The 20,776-nt window shown below is 66.7% G+C and overlaps 1 protein-coding gene across 1 annotated transcript; it reads right to left on the reverse strand.

Annotated features, from left to right (window-relative positions):
- Positions 1–635: 635 nt before the first annotated feature.
- On the reverse strand, positions 636–19,630 carry PHLDB1 (pleckstrin homology like domain family B member 1). Its single transcript, XM_059829673.1, is given in 27 exon segments — positions 636–1,012; positions 1,286–1,371; positions 1,488–1,707; positions 1,855–2,001; positions 2,083–2,173; positions 2,281–2,572; positions 3,000–3,044; positions 3,250–3,343; positions 3,467–3,583; positions 3,923–4,090; positions 4,538–4,693; positions 5,219–5,356; positions 6,191–6,313; positions 6,967–7,056; positions 7,238–7,348; positions 7,459–7,614; positions 8,872–9,000; positions 11,051–11,188; positions 11,315–11,452; positions 11,535–11,777; positions 12,560–12,817; positions 12,819–13,681; positions 15,152–15,277; positions 17,353–17,523; positions 17,600–17,723; positions 18,174–18,272; positions 19,574–19,630. Coding segments are annotated over 27 exon segments (4,521 nt in total). The 3' UTR covers positions 636–871.
- Between the last annotated feature and the right edge of the window lie 1,146 nt (positions 19,631–20,776).

Consider the following 20,776-nt stretch of genomic DNA (forward strand, 5'->3'; position numbering starts at 1 on the left):
TGCCCAGAGCCCCGCCCCTGCTCCAAGCCCCGCCCCTGCTCCAAGCCCCGCCCCTGCCCCGAGGCCCATCCCGCCCCCTCCCCGAGCCCCGCCCCTGCCCTGAGCTCCGCCTTTTCCACGAGCCTCGCCCCTGCGCCGAGCCCCTCCCCACTCCAAGCCCCGCCTCTGCCCCGAGCCCCGCCCCGCCCCCACCACGAGCCCCGCCTCTGCCCCGAGCCCCATCCCGCCCCTGCCCCGAGCCCCGCCTCTGTCCGGAGCCTCGAGCCCCGCCCCTGCCCCGAGCCCCGCCCCTACTTTTTCTTGCCCCGCCTCGGCCCGGATCCTGGCCCCACTCCTACCCCCCTCCACCTCTTCCCTGCACCCTGCCTCTTCCCTGAGCCCCTCCTCTGACCCTGGCCTCGCCCCAGGCCCTGCCTCTGGCCTGGACCCTGCCCCTGCTGGAGGCCCCGCCTCTGACCCTGGCCCCACCCCTGCCCCCGCTCTGCTCCTGCCCCCCGCCCCGCCCCAGGCCCCGCCACTGTGACAGCAAGTAATAGCACGAGTGTGAAATCCAGCATCTCGCCCTTGCAGAACGCTCCCGGCACCAGCAGGTCTTTGGCAGCTTTTTACGTTTCAGCACTTTGATACGTCTCCAATATACTTTGTTTTTAAAAAGTCAACATAAAAAAAAAAAAAATTATTCCCTCGCCTTGGCAGGCGATGCTTGGTGCCGCCTGGCGTGGGGCACAGCGCGGCTCCACCGCCATGGCACACATGGCTCTTGGCACGGGGCGCAGCAAGGACCACGGCCCCCCCAGGAAATCCTCTCTGCTTGGGCTGCTCAGGAGTCCGTCAAGCTCGCGGCTCTGGGGTGCGCAGCACCCCCACAGCCTCAGTTCATGAACTGGGTGTACCCCTCCGCCCCAGTGACGATGACGTCCATCCAGATGCGCATGGCCTCAGCTGAGGGTGCCACCACGTAGTAGAGGCGGTCATGGGTCTTGACACAGAAGGTGAGCGTGGGGTTGGGGCTCTGGGGAGGAGAGTAGGACAGGGTCAGCACTCTGGCCCCCTCTGAGCAGCAGCGTGCCACGCTTCGCCCCCCCCCCCCCCCCGCCCCCAAAGCTCAGAACCAGAGTCCTGCCGTCAGCACCCCGAGGAGCTGGCACCACTAGGGACCAGGGCCCACTCCGGGAGCATTCCAGGCCCGAGCGGCCCTGCTGCCTCCTGCTTGGGTGGCGGAAGGCGATGGCGAGGCTGGGGGGTCCCAGTGGACACCAGGGCGGCAGCAGTGCCCGGCTCTCACCTTTGCTGCGCTGCGGAGGTGGTCATAGTAAACCTCTTCGATGGCTTGGAAGTAGATGACGCCCTTCAGCTTCGTCTCGTGTTTATCTGCCCAAGAGAAGGACCGGGTGTCAACCGCGGCGCTACGGGTGATGGCACGGGGAGCGGGCAATGGCATGGGGAAGGGGCAATGGTGCAGGGCACGGGGCAGTGCAGGTACTCACCCACGTAGTAGGAGAGGGTGCGCTTCATGCGGTCAAAGACGAACCAGCGCTTCTTCCAAGACTTGATCTTGCCACCCATCTTGACCAGGTAGCCCTTGCACATCTTCTCCGTCAGGATGACATGGTAGCAGGTGTCCACGCTGTGGCCAGAAGACTCGATGTGCAGCCGCAGGTCGAAATCCTCCTTGCGGATGGGGAGGTAGCGCGTCAGGGGACGAGCCTGGAAGAGCAATGCAGCCCTGCAAAGCCTGCTAGCAGTGGTGAGAGCCAGGTCTCCCCCCCGGGACACCGGAGGGGAGCTGGGTCTGCCTTGGCAGCCGGACTGGAAAAAGAAACCCCACGCTGGTGGGGGAAGCCCACCCCGCACCTGTGAGAATTGCTTCTCCCGCAGCTTGACCTCCTTCTCCACCAGCTTCTGTCGCCGGGTGGTCTCGTCCTGCAGCCGACGTTCCAGCTGCTCCCGGCGCCGGCGCTCGTCCTCCAGCGCCTGCCGCCGCAGCTCCATCTCCCGCTCCTGCCGGCAGGCACAGGCGCTCAGGTCCAGGGACTGGGGACCTGCTCCTGGGCCAGCCACAGTGCCGGTGCCCCCACTCACCCGGGACTCCATCAGCCGCGACTTCTCTGCATGCGCCTCCTTCAGCATCTTCTCCATCTCCTCGATCTTCCCCGCCTCCATCCCACTGGCACTGCAAGACAGCCGCAGCTGCTGTCCCAGCGGGAAGGACTTCGAGCCAGTGGCGTGGCCAGCAGCATGGGTTGTTCTTCCAGCTGCGGGAGCTGGCCCCAGGGTTACCTGGAGATGTTGTCAGGCGAGCAGGCTGAGTTGTTGCCGGTGGAGATGCTTGTCTCCATGCTGTCCGAGCTCTCCAGGCTGAGGGTGTCATACGCATGGTCCAGCTCGTCAGCCCGGGGTCCAATGCTGTGGGGGTGGTGGTGGTGGAGGATGGAGTGATGCACGAGTGGGGGGAAGGCGGCGGGGAAGGGGGGCTGCCCATGCAGGGCTTCCCACTGGGACTGAGCCTCGGCGGCCGCTTTCTGCTTCAAGTCCGCCAGCCGCCGCTTCTGCTCCTCGATCACCTGCTGACCTGCGCCATGGGAAGAAGATGACGACAACTGAGCATGCTGCACTCAAAGCCGCACCGCAGCAGGCAAGGGGATGGCGCAGGCAGGAGAAGGTGCCGCAGGAGCTGCTGGAGCCAGGGAGGGATAGTGGGTGCAGAGGTGGGAGCCGCTGTCACAACTCCCTGGCAAAGATGACAAGCAGCATCTGTCCAGGCAGGAGGAGCGAGTCCAGGCAGCCAAGGGGGGCACATGCGCCAGGCTGGCAGGAGCAGGCTGGCCAAAGCATTAGCTGGTTAGAGATGCCCAGGGTTGTCCCGAAGCGGATGCCGAGAGGCACCCGGCGTCCTGGACTGGCCATATCCCTCCTATGCATGGCAGAAAGTGTGAGCAAACAGCCATGATGCTGCCTCTGGGCTGCTCTAGGCAGTCCAAGCCACCCCATGTCTCTACCTGGTAGATCGCCCGGCTGCAAGGGCTCTGCTGGGAGCGGCTCAGCTGGAGACACACCGTTGGGTGGAGGGGTTGGGAGGGACAGAGAGGGGAAAAGCGAGAGACCGTGAGAGAGGCACTGCGTCCCGCCGGAGCACCGGTGCTGCCGCCTTTGGCCGGGCTCCCTTCTCCATCACCCGAGTGACAGCGGGGGAAGCGTCTCCCAAAGTCCCACCACCCTGCAGAGCTGGGACACAGAGCCAGACCTTACCCTTCTGCTGCAGGGCCAGCTGGCGCTTGGTCTCGATGTCCTGCAGTGTGGCCGCCAGGTTGCGGGGCAGGCTGCCTGCCGGGCTCGGGGGGCCCTGGGCAGGACGGCAGGCGGTCAGCTGCAGGGATAGGGATGGGGGCTGGCACCAGGCACGCAGGAGCCGCAGCTGGGGTGTCTGCAGCCATGCGACGCCTGCCCCCTCCCCCGGCAGCCATACCTTGGGCGAGGGGCTGCGCCCCAGCATGGAGAGGTTGAGCTGCGAGGACGAGGGGGTTCTGCTCTTACTCCGAGGGGCGAGGGCACCAGCGTCACCCTCCGTTTTGGCACGATAGACCTGGGCACAGAGATACGGAGGTGAGAGGGGCATGGGGGGGGGGGCTGCAAAAGCCCCCCGGGATGGATGGCTCAGCTGTCGGTGGGGCTGAGCATCCCCTTCCCAGACCCTGCCCCTGTGTCGGTGCAGTCTTGGCAGGGGTACAGGCAAAAGGAGGCAGCAGCTGCCTGCCCCAGACGTGCTGCCCACTGTGGGTCTGCTCTGCCCCTGCCCACTGCAGCAGCTGGGTGCCCGCAGCGCCCAGGGTGCAGAGCCAGTGGGAACATCCCCGTGCTGCCCCACTCCCGCTGTGGCTGGCAGCCCCAAAGCCTGAGCCCAGTGGCGGGGAGCCGGGATTACCTGGAAAGGCTTGTGAGAGGAGTGAGCTTTAGCTGGAAGCGGAGGAGGGGAAGAAGGAGGAGAGACAGAGGAGGAGGAGGTCTCAAAGCCAGCCATGACCTCCTGGTACCACTTCTCTAAATCAAGAGCCGGGAGCCACACAGGGCCCCCTGGCAGCTGCTGCTCCATCTGGAGAGAGATGCCGTGTGAGAAAGGAGGGAGGGCGAAATGCAGCAAGGACAGATGCACAGAGATAGAGAGGCTGGAGCATCCCTGCCTGCGCCTGCACTGCCCTCCCAGAAGAGGACCTGCAGACCCCCGGGGACCCTGCGCACTCCCTGGCTGAGTCCCGGCAGCTCTGGGACCCCCTTGCTACTCACTGGGCTGGCGAAAGCCGATGCAAGCACCAGGAGGGCAGAGAGACTCCCCTGCCCTGCACCGCAGGCTGCGCAGGGCTCAGGCAGGCGGCAGAGCACCAGGCAGGCAGTAAAGCAGCGGGCAGGGCAGCAAGGGGTGCGCAGGCTGGCGAGAGCCCAGGCTACTGCTCAGCCTCATCCGCAGCTCACCCCTTCCCATGCGTCCCCATCACCTCCCGGGGAGGGCGTGGAGGTGGAGGGAGGAAAACGGGACACAAACCTCTGCAGAGATGGAGGGAGAAGAGAGAGACGGAAGAGGAGGAGGAGGAACAGCACAGCCTGAGGATGAAGGAGCTGGAAGGGCGCGGCCCAGCAGGGAAGCAGCAGGGGTGTGGAGGCCGCCCAGGATGCCTGAGAGCTGCTCGACAGTCACATACTGGGCAAAGAGAAGCAAATTAAACTGGGAGAAGAGGCTCCGAGCAAGGGCAAGCAGGCAGAGGGGAATGAGCAGGCGGCTCCAGCCCCCAAAAGAGGGTGCCACGTCCCCAGGAGGAAGGGCACCTGGTGCTGCCCACCACTCCGGTGCTGGGCACCAGGTCAGGTCGCCACCTGCTCTGCATCCTCCTCGCCCGGAACCGGCAGCCAGGACTGGGTCCAACAGGCAAAGGGACGCCCTCCCGCCCCGCAGGGCACCTGCTCTGCTCCCCAGCCCCACAGCTGCTGCTCCAGAGGGCAAAGCCCATCCGGAGCAGGCAAGAAGCGCTCCCTGGCAAGGAGACCGGGTGGCTCCAGCCTCTCCTCCCTGCTCAGCTGCAGCCGGACAAGTCCCCCAGCCCAAGAGAGAGGTGGGCTCTGAGCACCAGGGCACATGGGGAGGCCACATGGTCTGCAGCATCCTTGCTGCCCGGGATGCGGTGGGCAACCCAAGGGAGCAAACCCAAGCGTGCTCTGGAGCGGGTACCTCATCGGCTGCAGGAGGTACAGCAAGCAAGAAAGAGCGCTGAGCGGCAGCGGGGGCAGCAGCAGAAGCTTTAGGGTCCAGGCTGGAGCCACGTGCATTGCTGCAGAACCTGAAAACGTCAGACAGCCTCATGTACTCCTAGAAATCCACAGCGGAGGAGAAGGAGGAGAGTTAGACCCATGCGCTGGCATCATGGCACTGACTGCAAAGCGGGAGCAAATCTCCCTGCGCGCGCGCGTGTCCCACCGCCGCCTGCCCAGCCCTTCCCTGCCCTGCTGCCCTCCCTGCCTGTGGCTGCCTCGGGGCACAGCACCGAGTGAGGTGCCAGAGCTGGACTGGGCGTCACAGCACGCCACCTTAGGTGCAGCTTTGCTGGGTGCAGGCTGGGGACGGAGGGCTGCAGCCTGCCCTGCCGAGGCCCCAGGCGCCTTCAGCCATTCCCATCACCTGGATCTCGGGGTCCCCCAGGGTCCCCAGCCACAGGCTCTCCCCAGTGCGACAGCATCAGATGATGCACCTCGAGCTGCTCTGAGCCAGGTTAAAATACACTGCCTCACCCTTTCTGAGCCAAACACGCCAAAGCTGGGGATTTGCTCTTTTTTTGGGGAAGCCAGACTAGCAGGACCCTAAAGGATGCTGTCAGGAGATGCCCAGCCAGGGGGTAAGCGGCGGGCAAGGGGGAAGCACAGGGATCCCTGTGCCATACAACGCCGTGCTGGAGTTAAAACCGAGGGCGGCAGCGGGAGCCAGGATGCCCAGTGGGCTCAGGAGGGCACTTGAAATCAGGGTCCGAGTGTTAATGAGCACAACTACCGGAGAGCTAAATCAGAAATACCCCAGATGTGCCACCTCAGCGTGCTGCTGTGGGGATGGCCTGCTGCCCAAAGGCCATGTTAGTTTGCGTAAGGAGTCTGGTGGCGGCTTGGCCAAGGAGGAGGCAAGCGAGCAAGCACATGCAGTTAGTCCCGTTACCTCTTGTGCCTTGGGGTAGGAGCGGGCGGCAGGAGAAGCTAAGGAGGCAGCTGCTGCTGGCAGGGGGCTCAGGGGCTTAGTTCCCTCCAACAGCTCATAAGGCTCTGAGATATGGAGGGTCTCCTGTTGGAGGGTAAAGATCACGTAGGCAAGGTGGGCACAGGCAGCAAGGTGGCAGCAGCAGGAGCCCCACTGTAGGCAGGCGCAAGGGGACTCTGCCGTCCTGCCCCTCTCCCCAGCAGCGGGTCGGGCAGCACCACGGTCCCCCGAGGGCACCGTGGCTCTGGCTCCCCGTTCAGAGCCACGAGCAGGGCAACGGGCAACCCACTCCCACCTAAAAGCCTTTGGACGTGAATTGGAAGAATTTCCCCCATACTGGCACCAAGACAGCCCCATGCTTGCTCTCCGGCAAGGATGGGGCCCCAGGTGCTCTGCAGCCACACCAAGCCCTTCCCTCAGGGGCATGCGCAGCCCTCGCTGAGCCACCTGCTAAAAGCCTGGACTGCTCTGGGGCTCCTGCAGCACCCGAGCAGCGTGGCAGGGGAGATGCAGCTGATCCCAAGCCCAGCTTTGTTGCATTTCCCTCCCTCCCTCCCAACCTGGCAATGGTCTCTGCAACCCACAGGAGCACCTGGCTCTGGCCAGAAGGCGCTTGGGAGCACAGGAGCCGCTGCAGAGCGGAGCTTGCAGTGCACCAGGCTCGTCCCCGCTGGCAACAGCGGCTCGGGGTGGCAGGCGAGCAGCCCTAGGGACCGTAAACCCCTCTCCCCACTTACCTCTCTGAGAGCTGAGGACATTTTGGGGAAGCTCCTGCCGCCTGTGACGAGCTGGTATCGCCTCTCCAGAGACAGAAGCTTCTCTTTCTCCTAAGTATGGGGTGGCAGCGAGAGCAGAAGTAGCCGATGGTTACTGGCACCCTGTGGCCAGTCCCCCGCCAGGTTCACCCCAACTGTCAGCACCTCAGCAAGAGCCGGTGCGATCCTGTCCCCTGCCTCGGGCACCCGCAGGGTCAGGGAGCGCATGTTGAAACCCCAATTGCTGCAATACCTTCTGCAGGAGCTGCAGGACGTCGTTCCTCTCCCTGGCCAGGCGCTCGGCCTCCTGAGCACTCTGCAGCCGGATCTGGGCAGCCTGGGCATCCAGGGCAGCCACCCGCTCCTGGGGAGCAGGCAGCGGGGATGAGCTGGCTGCTGGCAAGCCGCAGGGCTCAGCTGGGGCCACGGGGCGCAGTCGGCCGCGCTGGACCCGCTGCCCATCTCTGCCCCTACCTTTCTGCGGGTGATGCTGCGGTGGCACTCGGCCCGGCTCTGCAGGAGCTGCTGGCCCCGCGCCTCACGCTCCTCCTCGAGGCGGCTCTCCCGTTCCAGCTGCTGGAACTCCAGGTCCTCAAACAGCTTGGCCTCTGTCTCCAGCACCTCCGCCTCCTTCGGACACACAAGGGCATGGCGGATCACTCCCTCTGGACAGGCACCTCCACATCCCACTGGCAGCAGCCCCATGGGCAGGCAGGTCTCCCGCAGTGAAACCTGCCATTCTCCCACGTCCCGCTGGCCAGGAACGGGGACTCGTGGCAAAACCTGTCCCTGGTGTCCTGTGCAGGGGCACAGGCAGCTTTCGCCCCAGGCCAGCATGCGCCAGCGACGTGGGAGCCACCATCAACCTCCGCCTGGCTGGAGAAGGCGATGGAGACACCAGGCACCGGCCAGGTCAGAGCCATCGCCACCCCCGTGAGACGAGGAGCTCACCATGGCTGGGGGCTTCACCCAGCCCTTGGAGACTAGCTGCCCCTGTCGAACCGCATCCGGGCTGCCCTACCAGGCAGCAAAACACCTTGCGCTGGCGTAACCACCAACATGCAGCCCTGCATCACAGAGCTGATGGGCAGCAGAGCCCCCACGGACGAGCACCGCGCCAGACAAACGCCTGCACGTCCTCCCAGCCTTCAAGCACCAACAGCACACGGTAGCACTCAGCTCAGGGTCTGCCAGTGCCACCCTGGCAGCAATTGCACCATGCTCCCCGCAGGGATGCATTTCACCCTGTTCTGGGAGCAGGGCAGCTGTTGCTCTCGCGACATGGCACAGCACTGCCGGCGTGGTGGCTACCAAAGGCTCCCACGCACCGGGACCGCCGCATCACTGTCCCTGCCTGCCGCACACCGGGACCTTCATCCAACATGGGGGTGCCTGCCCTGAGCAGGCTGTGGCAAGGTGGGTTTACCTGCACAGTGGCAGGCCACGGGCTGGGGAAGCTCGGCCGGTACCGGAAAATACCAGATAATGGGAAAAAATGCAGCAGACTGGCAGTAACATAAACCGACAGCACCGTGTAAATAAACGCTCGCGGGAAATAACTGGAAGCAGACAGATGAGGACACAGCAGTCCCCAAGGCTCCCCAGCCTGCCCTCCTCTGTGGGGCAGGATCCGTGCTCACGCCCTGCCCAGTCCAGAGGAGCACGGCGGCTGCGCGGCAGGGGGCAACCCCATGCTTTGCTGAGCCAGCACCGCGTCCCGGGCCCGGGCGAGCAGCAAGCTTACCAGGACGGCGGTGCCCGGTGCCAGCCGCCTCCAGCCCGGGTGAGACGCTCCCAGTGCAGCCCCGGCTGGTGGGGAAGAGCTGGCCTAAGCTGGAGCGGAGGGAGGTGGGCCATGGTCCGGGAGGGGTGGGGGGAGACACTGACCCTTCGCATCTGCTCCCGCAACTGCTCCCGCATTGACTCGGGGCACTTATCAAGGTGGCTCTTCAACTCATGGTAAAGCGCCCGGAGTTGCTCTAGCTCCTTCCTTTCAGCATCAACCTTTGCCCTTTCCTGAATTGAGGGAGAACAAAACAAAACAAAACAAAAGAAAAGAAAAAGGGGGGGAAAAAAAAAAAAAGAGAGAAAACACACTTCTCAAATCCGCGCCATGCAGAAGCTGCAGAGTTAGAGAGGGGCTCAGCTGGAAAAAGAGGGGGCTCATGGGGAGGAGCATCACGGCATCTACAGAGGGGTCAAGAGAGCAACAGCCATGGGGCCCCCGGCTGGGCAGTGTTAGAGGGGTTACGGCCAGCCCTTGACCTCAGCCTTGTGTTTCCACGTCGAAAGCCCACTTACGGGCAGTGAAAAGATCGACGCTCACAGCACGGATAAAGTCATCCTGATCCTGCAAACGGCTGCACCACACACACCTTCTGAACAATTGCTAACTATCTATCTTTGTTGATTGATGCTCACCATCCGGGACACTGCCAATTAAGCACAGCAGGTCCTGTACACAGGCTGATGGACCATGGACCACCCCTCTCCATCAGAAGAAGAGGGCTGCCTGTGGGATGGCCGTGAGTAATGAGGTCCACCCCTGCTGCTGGAGCTGTTCAGGCTGCACTGAGTTAGCGGCAGAGCAGACACTTGCTCCTGGCTCCAGGAGGAGGGGGAAGCATCCCTAACTCTCCCTCCACAGCCGCAGGAGCAGCACGACGGAGGCCAGCGACACGGGGCTGGCGTAGGGGATCACCTCCCGCAGGTCTGGCAGCCCCGTACAGGGGCTAGGCGTGGGGAAACGCACGCTGCAAGAAACCCTGCTCCACGCTGTGGCAGCGCGGAGACACAGCGATCCATGCAAAGGGACACGGCAGGACACACTGAAGGGGAGACAGGGCTGGCACAGACAGGTGCCCCGGGACAGGGGCTACAGGGTGCTCAGTGGGCTCCTGGGCATGCAGAGATGTCAGAGGTGATGGCAGACTTCAGAGCAGGCACCGTTAATGCAATTAGTGCAGGCTGGTTAGGAAAGCAGGTGGTTAGGTCAGCAGAGAGCTTGGGAGGGGGATTTCCCTGTGCTCCTCTCCTGGCTCTGCACAAGGCTGCCCCTGGCTAGAGAAGACGCCTGCAAAGGGCTGGAAGACCAAAACCAGAACAAAAACCCGAAACACTGCGTGAGCATGGCGGGCAGGTGCTGATGGCAGCTCTGCCCAGCCACAGGCAACCGAACAGCCCAGGCACCTCCAGCCATGGGGCCGGCCAGACCCCCAGGGATGCTGGCACCGTATCACAGCGCCACAGAGCTGCCGGTGGGACCCAGGCATAGGCTGCGCGGGAACACCGGCCACAGGCAGCCAGGTCCCGGTGGCTCTCCTGCTGCGGAGCAGCTTGCCCAGGGCCGTGCCACGCTGCCTGCAAGGCTGTGGGACGGCCAGCAACCAGCAGCCAAGACGGGCGTGCCATGCACGCAGCGGCAGGGGTGCCTTCAGGCACGGCTGGCAGATCACAGCAGCAAATACACCAAAGACGACTCCAGGGAAAGGGGGCTGGGCCCCCCTCCTCAGCCACTGAGCCGAGTGAAACACCCGCAACGATTTCCTGGCCACCTCCAGCGACCTGAATGCTACAGCGGCGGCCACCATCATGCATGAAGACGCTCTGACAGGCAGCAGAGAGGGGGGACTTGCCGCAAGACACAGCCCCCCCACCCGGCAAGGGCAGGGAGTGGGCAGGGCGAGACCCCCCCACCCTGGGGTGGGTGCTGCCTGCTGCAGGCAGCAGCCATCCGGGAAGGGCCCGCACCACAGAACCTCCCTGCAAGACCCCGCTGGCGCAATGGACGACGGCCAAAACGCACTCCAAGGGTCAGCCCTGTCTCCTCCGGCAGGGCTGGGGGACCAGTCCCAGACAGACAGATGGACAACCCCCCCACACGACACGAACCCAGAGGGGATGCTCTTCGATGCCTCTGCAGAGCCCGGGGGACAGGACAACATGTCTCCAGGGGAACGCCTCAGCATGGGGCACCGTTGCAGCACCGGGCACCGTGGCACTGGCTGCGAGCACCAGGGAGGGCACAGCACGGCCTGTGCCGGGGGAGCCCCATCCCGGGGCTCACCTTGTCCCGCTCCTTCCGGATGCTGGCGTCCAGGCTGGAGAGCTTCTCCTGCAGCTGCTGCACCGCCTCCTGCTCTTGCCGCAGCCGTGCCGCCTCTGACTCCCGCTCGCCCTGCAGCAGTGCCCGCTCCATCTCCGCCTGGACAGGCATGGGTGCGTCAGGATGGCTGCCCTGGCCGGATCCAGCTCATGCCCACGGGATTGGGCACTGGCTGGCAAGGGCAGCGAGCCACAGGGCACCCAGCAGAGCACCCTGTCCCCTCACCTCTCGCGATGTCTCCTGCAGCTGCTGCTCCAGCTCCTTGACGCGGCTCTTCAGCTGGTCCAGGCGGCCGAGCACACCAACGCGCTCCTCCTCCAGCCGCTGCGCCTCCTTGGCCCGGGGGCCCGCCAGCTCCTCGTGCTGCGGAGAGGGCAGGTTGGCACGGCATGGCACGGCACGGCATGGCACGGCACGGCATGGCAGAGCACGGCCATCCCCTCACCTCATGGTGGGTGCTCTCAGTGCTGCTGCACTCCTCCTTCAGGTTCTCCTCGTCAGACCTCTCCAGGCTCTCCCTCTGCTGCAGCTCCTTGGTAGCACCGCCCAGAACCACAACACCCCTGGGCACTCGCTGACCAGCATCTGCATCGCCAGCCAGGAGCCGGTGCACGTCGCCCATCTCGGTGCCGTCCGTCTTGGTGTACTCGGCACAGAGGTTCAGGATGGTCTCCAGGCGCTGCCGCTCCTGCAGGGAAGAACGGTCAGCGTGGCGCCCATCCCAGCACGCACCACCACCAGAGCCCACAGGACCCCGTACCAACGGCAGGCATCGGGATGCAGGCTTGCTCTTTGCACTGCCCGCATGCTCGGAGGGGCTGGGGACATTGCAAAGCCCGATGCAGCCCGCCCCGACCCTGTGCCAGAGCCAGGCACACGATGTGCCGGGAGCTGGAGACGGACTAATTACAGGCAGCAGCGCCGGCCACCGAGCACCTCTGCTATTTCCAGGCAGTGAGTCAGGCCGCCTGCGCCAGGCGTGAGTCAGGGCTGAGCAAACAGGGCTCTGGCTGCACAGCCCCCAGGACCAGCAGATGCATGGGGCAAACCCCACCCAGGCAGCTGCTGGCTCTATAAAAACTCAATCCACCCTAAATATAGATGCAGTGCCCACAAAGCCACAGCACCGTCACCAGCAGACACGGCCCTGGCAGGGCTGGACGAGATGTGGATGGTTTTGCAAAGCCGGGTGCACCACAATTTCAGCCAGCAGCCCCACGGAGCCGTGCCGACCCCGCGGGTTTCCCCGGGCTGCTGTGAGCCAGGGGCTTTGTGCTCCCAGAGAACTGCCGTGCACCAACGGCAGCTCCTGGCCATAATCCCCCCAGATAAGCCGGCAGCCTGACAGCTGTAGCAAATCCCCGAGAGGCAAGAGCTGGGTTTTAAAGCAGCAAAAGCCGAAAGGTGTTTGCAAAGAGGGCGCCCCATGCTCAAACACGGCCCTGTGCCGCCCCCAGCCCCAGATCTCACCAGGCGCTCCATCTCCTGCTCCCGCACCCGCTCCTGCCGCTGTCGCCGATGGTACTCCAGCAGCTCGTCCTCGTTGTCGCTGATCTCAGTGATGCTGTTCTTGCGCTCCCGTGGCCCTGGGGGCCCTGCTGGAGGCCGCGGATCCCCCAAGGGCTTCCTGGGGGCACGGGGGCTCTGCCGGGGGGAGGGCATGGCTGCGGAGCCCAGCCCGTATGTCGGGCTCAGGCAGGCACCGAAGCTGGGGCGGCGGGGGGGGGGTCTCCGCTGGCAGGGGGGGCGAGGGGCTCCCGGCACCCCTCGGCTCCTCTGGGCCCTTGCGCCTGGTGCGGGGGCTGCCGGGCACCTCCCTGCCCAGCCGGGGCTGCGGGGAGGGGGCATCAGGGGCTGCCCGGGAGCTGGCGGCCCGGCGCGACAAGGAGGGGCTCAGGGGGGGCAGCTCCCGCATGCTCTCCATGTTCCTCCGGGCTGCCCGCGGGCTCTCGGGGGGCTGCAGCCGGGCGTCGGCGACCGCCCTGCCAGTGGGCTGCCGGCTGGGGGCCAGGGGGTCCCGCGGGTCTCGGAAGGGGCTGGGGGGCCGCTCCTGCAGAGCTGCCCGTGGCCACGGCACCGCCCTGGGTGTCAGCCGGGGGCTGCCTGCCTGGGGGTCCCCGAGCCTCTCGGCCGGCCAAGGCTCGCCGGGACCCCCACCGGGTGGTGGGGGTGGGCGCTGGGGGGGCGGCTGCACGGCGTGGTTGTAGCTGGAGGAGCGGAGCGGGACGAGGGGGGGCACAGCCGGACCCTGCTCCTGGCTGCTGGGTGAGGGGCTGGTGTAGCCACCGCTGCTGGCTGGGGAGGAGAGGGGGGAGAAGGCGGGGGAAGCGTTCTCATAGCTGGAGCCCCCTGAGGTTGCCCCAGGGCTGGACAGGGGGGACAGAAGGCAACGCCCACCCCCATTCACCACAGGGGAGAGGGGGGACCGGCCACAGGGGGTCGGCTTCTTGCCGCTGGGGGACACCGGCTCCTCTAGCACCAGCGAGTCCATGATGTCCTGCAGATCCTTCTCGATGGAGCTGACAAGGGAGCTATGGCTGGGACACCTGCGCTCGGCCGGCTGCTGGCCACCGTTCACCAGGGCCTCAGGGTCTGTGGGAAGACACAGGAGCAGACGTCAGCATGGCGGGACCCCCCCACAGCCCCTACCCAGGCTGGGGCCCCACGGAGCACCCCTGCATCACCCCTCCACACAGCCTTGCGGAGCCAGCGCCGGGTCGCAGCACCTCTCCCCCTCACCCAGAGCTGCCTGCGTGCCACTGCCACCGTTTCCCGGGCCGGCTGGGGAGCTGGGCCAGGGAGGAGGCCGGCATCCCGCTGGCCTCATTACCAGGGAGACAGAAACCTGATAGCGCAGCCCAGCCGCCTGCTCCCGACATGCCTGCTCCCGACATCCCTACGATGCCAGCAGCTCCCAGCCCCACTCCCCGGGAGCAGCTGCCTGCACCAGCCACCAGCACCCACCGCTCATCCCCGGCATGCTCTGGCACCCCAGCAAAGGGGCAGAGATGCAACGGCCAAAAGCCACCGAGCGCACACCCGCAGTGCGTCCAGACCCACCGACACGTCACCTGCAGCCTCCCTGCGCGCCCAGCTGGCGTGCCCCCTGCCCAGGCTGCCCAGTCCTCTCAACACAGCACCGATGTGCCTGTCACTCAGGGGACAAGCTAATAGCGGCAGGCGCGGAGCCTGGCCAGGACAGCATGCCACCCAGGCTGCGTCACCCCCTGGCACCCAGGGGCTCCCCCGCAGCAGCCGGCAGTGCCTCCATGCCCAGAGAGATGTGCTGCAGCCCTGCCCGTGTGATCCCATCCAGTCCCGCAGAGCAGACAGGGACTGCGTGCGGTCCACGCGGGCAGCGGTCGTAGGATGCTCTGCAGTCGCAGGATGCTCTGCAGCCACGACACCTCCCTGCGTCCCTCCTCCCGTCCCCCAGCTGCGGGGCGTGCTGCCTTCCCGGCACACACGTGGCACGAGGAGGCTGCCAAGCTCCTCTCCCCGTGCCAGGGCGTGCCAGTCGGGGCAGGGAGAAGGGCTGCCAGCCCAGGGACTGCTGCTGCTGGGGGTTCAGACATGCTGGGAGCTCAGTGCGGTGCCGGACCTCAGCGCAGGCACTCGTCCCATTGGCCCCACAGACAGGCAGACACAGCAAGATAAGCGGCTGGCGAAACGGCCTTCGCAGCCTCCGCACGGCCACCCCAGCACGTAAACACGGGTTCCAAGGCAGCCGGAGGGGGCCCGCGCACCCTGCATCCCTGGCACGGGCTGATGGGTGACGGCTCTGCCACGGCCAGGCTGGGCAGAGGTGGGAGCCATGCCTCACTGCCCTCGCAATTACCCTCTCCAAGGCAATATTAATCATTAACGAACGCCAGCGCAGCTGCCGTGCCGAGTCAACGGCTGGCACATCCGCGGCCAGGTGCGAGCCCCACTCCCGAGTGCGGCAGCCCAGGCAGGACAGGGCCGGGAGAGCATCGCGTGACGGGAAGGCTGACGGTGCCGGGCAGGGACTGCCCCGGCGTCCCCACTGCCCTGCCTGGTGTGAGAGGGGGGATCACCTACTTGCTGGCAGCCCGTAGAGAGCTGCTGGGCTCCTGCCCCCCGACGGGATCATGCTCTTCATCCACTTGGCCTCGGCAGGGTGGTTGAAGCGGAGGAAGGTGGCCTGGCCCAGGCAGATGGTGCACCCTGGGGAAAGAGGGGAGAGGGCTCAGCCGCAGCCGGCCACGCTGGAGTGGTGCTGGAGAGAGGCGAGGCGGGAGCCAGCGCAGGCAGCCAGCTGGGCGCTGCCTGGCCCTGTGATGCGTCCCCAGGAGGGGAGCGGGTTCCTGCCGTCAGCAGAGGCTTAGGGGGAGGCTGAAATCCAGGTCACTCCCTGGCAGCTGCAGGCAGCGCGTCGCAGGCGCAGGCACAGCTGGGGTCCCTGCCGGGGGCCGCGCTGCCGCAGGGGAGCTGGCAGCGCTCCAGGGCCTGCGCGGCTGCCAGCTGCAGACAAGACAGCTCCTGTCCCCGGCTGCAAAGCACCTCTTCTTGGCCCAAAGTGGCAGGCCTCTGGGGGGAAGGCTGCTGCGAGGCCGCTGGGGAGGAACGCGGCTCAGACAGCGGGGCCGTGTGCTGCCTGCTCCCTTGCTGCCTGCTCCCCTGCTGCCCGCTGTGTCAGGGAGCCGTGAGCCGGCAGCGGGGAGCAGCGGGTGGCTGGAAGGCTCCGTGCTGCAGACACACCCCGCTTTGAAGTGCCTGCCAGGGCCCGGGGGAGAGGCTCGCTCTGCACCGACAGCCGCAGCCGAAAATCCCTCGCCGGAGGGGACATGTTTTTTGGAGCACCCGGCCGCCCAGGCTCGCGACAAGGCGAGTGAGAGGCCGTACAGATGAACGCCATCACCGCCGTCGGGGCCTGGCTTCCTTGTCCGAGCGGCAGGGAGGGAAGGAGTCGTGCTCCCCGGCAGGAGCTGCCGCAGCACCCCCGGCTCGGCGAGAGCATCCTGCCTGCCAGGCGGCGATGCCAGCGCCCGGCCCGGCTGTGGCTCCTCCAGCCCAGCCGCTCCTCTGGCTCGGGGCATCACCGACCTCCACCTTCCCCACAGGCCGGCCCCGGCCCCAGCCCCGGCTGAGCCGTGCATCACCCCGGCAAAGTGGGGTACCCCCACCCCACGCCCCGAGCGTCAGCCTCGCAGCCCCACGGCTCGGCCCGCTGCGGCCGGGCACAGACGCTGACCCTGCCCTGCAGTGTCCCTGCCTGCGGCCACCCAGGCAGGAGAACCGGGGTCTCGCCTGATCCCTGCCTGCACCCCCCAGCAGGCCACGGCTCTGACCACCCACCGTGGGAACGGCGCGACACGGCGGGACCCCGCGGTCAGTCACACCGGAGCCGTCGCGCCCCTTCCCCGACGGCGGCCACGTGGCTCCCATTGTCCCGACGGGACGCCCACGCCGGTGGGGTCCCCCCTCCCCGGGGAGAGGCAGGGGAAGGCGCAGAGGGGCCGCAGCGCGGCCCCCGGGTGGGGGGGGGAGGGGGCGGCAAAGGGGCTTTGCAACCCACGGAGGGACGGGAGCGCTCCCCCCACCCCCCCGGCGCGGACACGCGTGGCCCCCGCTCGCCGCGCCGCACTCACCGCGCCGCCGCCGCCGCCCGGGCAGCGCCACGCACCGCCCCCGGGGAGGGGCGGCGGGCGGGCGGGGACGGCGGGGGCCGGGCCTCACCCTGCCCCGCCGCCCGGGCGGAGGGTCCTCCCCGGGAACCAGGGCAGGGACGGAAAACGTGACACGGGCTGTGACACGCGGGGAGAGGGGACCCACGGCTCTGCCCACGCTCCCTCGGGAACGGCCGGGGACAGGGGGGCAGCAGGGTCCAAGCCCTTCCGGCCACACAAGCAGAGCAGCGGGTCCCCGGCAGCAACGCTCCGGAACAGCCAAGCTGTTTTCTTCCTTCATCTCCCCTTCCTAAACCTGGCTCAGCATCTCTACTGTTGTCTGGGAAATGGGTGCAGTGGCAGGGACCAAACTCTGCCCGGCACTGCCCAGCCAGAGTTGCTTTCTCCCTCCCAATCTCATGTGCTGCACAGGCCTCTGGCACGTGGCAGTGGCAAAGCCAGTTCCCAAAGGCTGCCAGCATCCAGCATGTCCCCACCCCAGGGCAAAGAGGCAGGAGCATCCCTGAGGGAATGTGCAATCACAGGATGGATCCGCAAACACCCTGATACCCGACGGTACAACCCCGCCCGCCATCATCAGGTCATGCTCTGGAGACCGGACCCCGCCCCTACCTTGGGTGAGGCGCGTGGGCCGCCGGAGCGGCACGCCGTCGATGGCGCAGGCGTTGCCGCAGGGGTGCAGGGTGAGCGTCCCCCGTGTGTTCTCGATGTAGCAGTGCTGGGGGGCCAGCCCAGGGCCTTGCAGAACAATGTCCCTCGCGGCCGTGCCGATGGTGGTCCTCCCTGCCAGCAGAGAGGGTGGCTCAGCATCCCAGCCACCGGCGTGCCCACGGGGACCCCCCCGGCAGCCAGCACTCACCTTCCTCCAGGGGCAGGAGCGTGATGGCGGTGCTGAGCCGGCCGCTGCCCAGGCTTACCAAGTGTGGCTTCTCTGTCTGCACCTTCAGCCCCTTGCCTGTGTCAATCAGGTCCAGGGGGCTGCTCTGCAGAAGGAGAGGGGAGAGATGCTCACAGCTTCCATGGCTACAGCCCACTCCCCTGTGCTGCCCACCTGGCTCGGGCTGCTCGGAAAGAGCTGTGCACGCAGGCAGGGAGCGATGCCCAGGCACAGCAACATGCAGGCAGAACAGTCCAGCAGCAGGACGCAGGAGCTGAGGGCTCCCCTCCTGCCCGTGCTGCCTGCCCTGGGGAGCAGAGGTGAGCCACTGTGGGAGCAGAAGATCCCCAGGGCTTGGGCTGCGTCTAAGAGGATCCGAGCTGCCAGCCACTTAGCTCAATTGGCTTTGCCACCGATCCCGTAATAGGATTGGCGTGAGGAGAGGCTGGAGGGCAGCGCCGGCCGCCTGTGGCAGGGCTGGCTGCGGAGGAGAAGGGCTCCCAGCTGGATCCCCGTGCTCCCACAGGGCAGAGGCCCCGTGGCCCCACGTGCTCACCTGGATGATGGTCTGGACTCTGTGGGTTGGGCTGGCAGGGGTCCTGCCAGGTGCCTCCATGGTTCCTGCTTGGAGACGCCAGGTACTCTCAGGCACGGGCTGCTGCCAGGAGAAACAGAGGACGTCAGTACAGGTGACCACGCTGGGCACAGCTCTGCCATATTCCTCCCGCACATCCCTGCCGGCAGCCTGCATGTCTGGCAGCCCCTCACAAACCCTACCCCACCCCAAACTGGCGTTTGCCAGCAAGAGGATTCCCCTGCTGAGCTCCCGTCTCCACTCCTGCAGCAGCTGCCCAAAGCCGACGAGCATCCCCACCCAGTGAGGCACGTGCTTCTGTCTGCCCAGGGAAACCCACGCACACGCCAAGCGTCAGCACAGGACACGGTGCCAGAAGGAGCCGGCACACTGGCTCGGCTTTGGGGAGGTGGTGTAGGAAACGCATGCCCTAAATGCCGAGAGCAATGGGCAGACAGACCCCGATGGCCGCTGGTGGACAAGGACATGTGAGCACAGCATCCACCTGACCCCAGCAACATCTGCCTGCTTGTGCATGGCCCGCAGCATGCCCCGGCACACCCACACGTGCCATGAGTGCCCGTCCCTGGCACCTGGGCATGCACCTTTGCTCCTGCACAGCCAGGCAGCAGCAAGCACCTCAGGGTGCACAAGCCCAGCTGAGCGCACCACGTCCCTGCCTGCCTCCTGCCTGGCTGGCACACGTGCCCACGCCAGGCTGGCAGGGCTGCTGCCCGCCAGAGCAGCCACCCACTGCCGTTCTCCGCATAGGCAGGAGGTAGCTTGGGGAGGAATGATTTCCGTCACCCGGCGCTCACGCCACCGTCACAGCCCGGGATGCGCCGGGGTTACTAAATTTACTGTTTGCTGCTCCCCTTGTCCCTCCCTTCCGCCCAGGCCTGGCCAAGTGTGGCTTAACCCTTCCAGGGCAAGCTGGAGCAGCTGGACCAGGGAGTGCTCCCACCCCCGTTAGAGACCCCAGTCCCAGCATGGCCAGGGCACTGGGAGGAGCCCCGGGCTCGGCCCCCCGTAGCATTGCCCGCGGTCCCACCAGCCCCAGCATCCCGCGGGACGAGGGACCCCCCTGGCTCGACCGGCGCTGGGTTCGGCTGCGGGGGCGAGCGGGCGGCTATTACACACTGCGGAAAAAATGAAATGCTGGAAAACACCAGGCGTGGGATCCAGGGCTGGGACAGAGCCCGGGCGGCTCTACATGACGCCAGGGCCAGCTGCCCCACGGCGAGGGCTCTGTGGGGACCATGGCCACCCCGTGCGGGATGGGGACAGCTCAGCCGGGGCAGGGGGAAGCAGAGACGCAGTACCCCCAGAGCAGCTCCCTGGTGCCCGCCGGCTGCCGAGGTGGGATGCCCGCTTTCCCTTACCTGCCACCCGGTCCTGGCCCGGGCACCAAGCGGGACCCTCCGTGGCAGTGTGCCCATGTCCCCTGGGCACAGGGGGGCCGCACTTCCCAGTATCCGGAGACCCCACAGCCCAGCTGAGCCCCTGCTCCTTGCCTGCGCCCAGGCCCCACTACAATGTCGGGGAAGGAGGAAAAGCCAGGAGGGGCTGGGCTGATGCATAGGAAGGGAGCGGGGCCAGGGTGGGATCCTGTGCCGGTGTTAACCCCTTCCCAGCACGGCTGTGGTGGGTGAGCATTGCGGGGGGACCCCTTGCCCCTCCACCCAGGGGATCTGTCCCCACTCCTGCCCGTCTGCTGCCCCAACTCCCTCGACCCAGCACTGCCTGCTCCAAAGGCAGCCCTACCTGGCCATGGGCGGGGGGGGGGGACCCCGGCGTCTGGCTGCTCCCCTACGCCCACCCTGCCCACTGATGGCCCCCCGGCATCACCCTCCGCCCCAGCAGAGCCCCCTACCTGGCTCCTCGCTGCACAGGAGATGCCTGCGTCCCCCCAGCCTGTCCCTCGGGGGTGCGGCCCCTCTCCAGCCAGCTCTGCAGGAGGAATGCGAGGCAGGAGCACGGCCGCCCCGGCCGGCGCCCCACCGCTGGGGCGGACAAGGCGGCCTTTCTTCTCCCGGCACCGCCTGCAAAACGCGCTGCTTGTTCCCGCCGTGGGAAGCGGCGAAGGCAGCAAATGCCAAGGGGTCGGGCTCGGTTACCGCCAAACAGCCCACGGGCCCCCGTGCCCCCACGCGCAGGGCTGCCCGCTCAGCCCTAGTCTCCCGGAGGACAAAAGCCCCTTTCTTCTCCCCGCGCAGGCAGAGGCCTCACCTGGGAGGATGCCCAGCCCCGCTGCCACGGGCCCCCCGCCGACGCCAGGCAGGCTGCACGCAGATATGCTGCCCCCCCACCACCACGCTCCGGGGGAGCCCCTGAACCCCACTGCCCACAAGCTGTGACCTGCCTGCCTGCCCCGAGCCCACGCGGGCAGGGGTGCTTGGGGCATCTGCTCCTGCCCAACCTGCTGCTGCCCACCGAGACCCAACCTGGGCACCGCGCGACCTGCCTCACGTGCTATCAGCATGGCTGGGTGCCAGCAGCGGGTGGGCAGGCCCCCCAGCTGCACCATGTGCCGTTGACAGGGCCCCCCAGCTGCACCGTGTGCCGCTGACCAGGGCATGGCCAGC

The sequence above is a fragment of the Gavia stellata genome, chromosome 26 (assembly GCF_030936135.1).
Source record: "Gavia stellata isolate bGavSte3 chromosome 26, bGavSte3.hap2, whole genome shotgun sequence".
In the NCBI taxonomy this organism is placed as follows: Eukaryota; Metazoa; Chordata; class Aves; order Gaviiformes; family Gaviidae; genus Gavia; species Gavia stellata.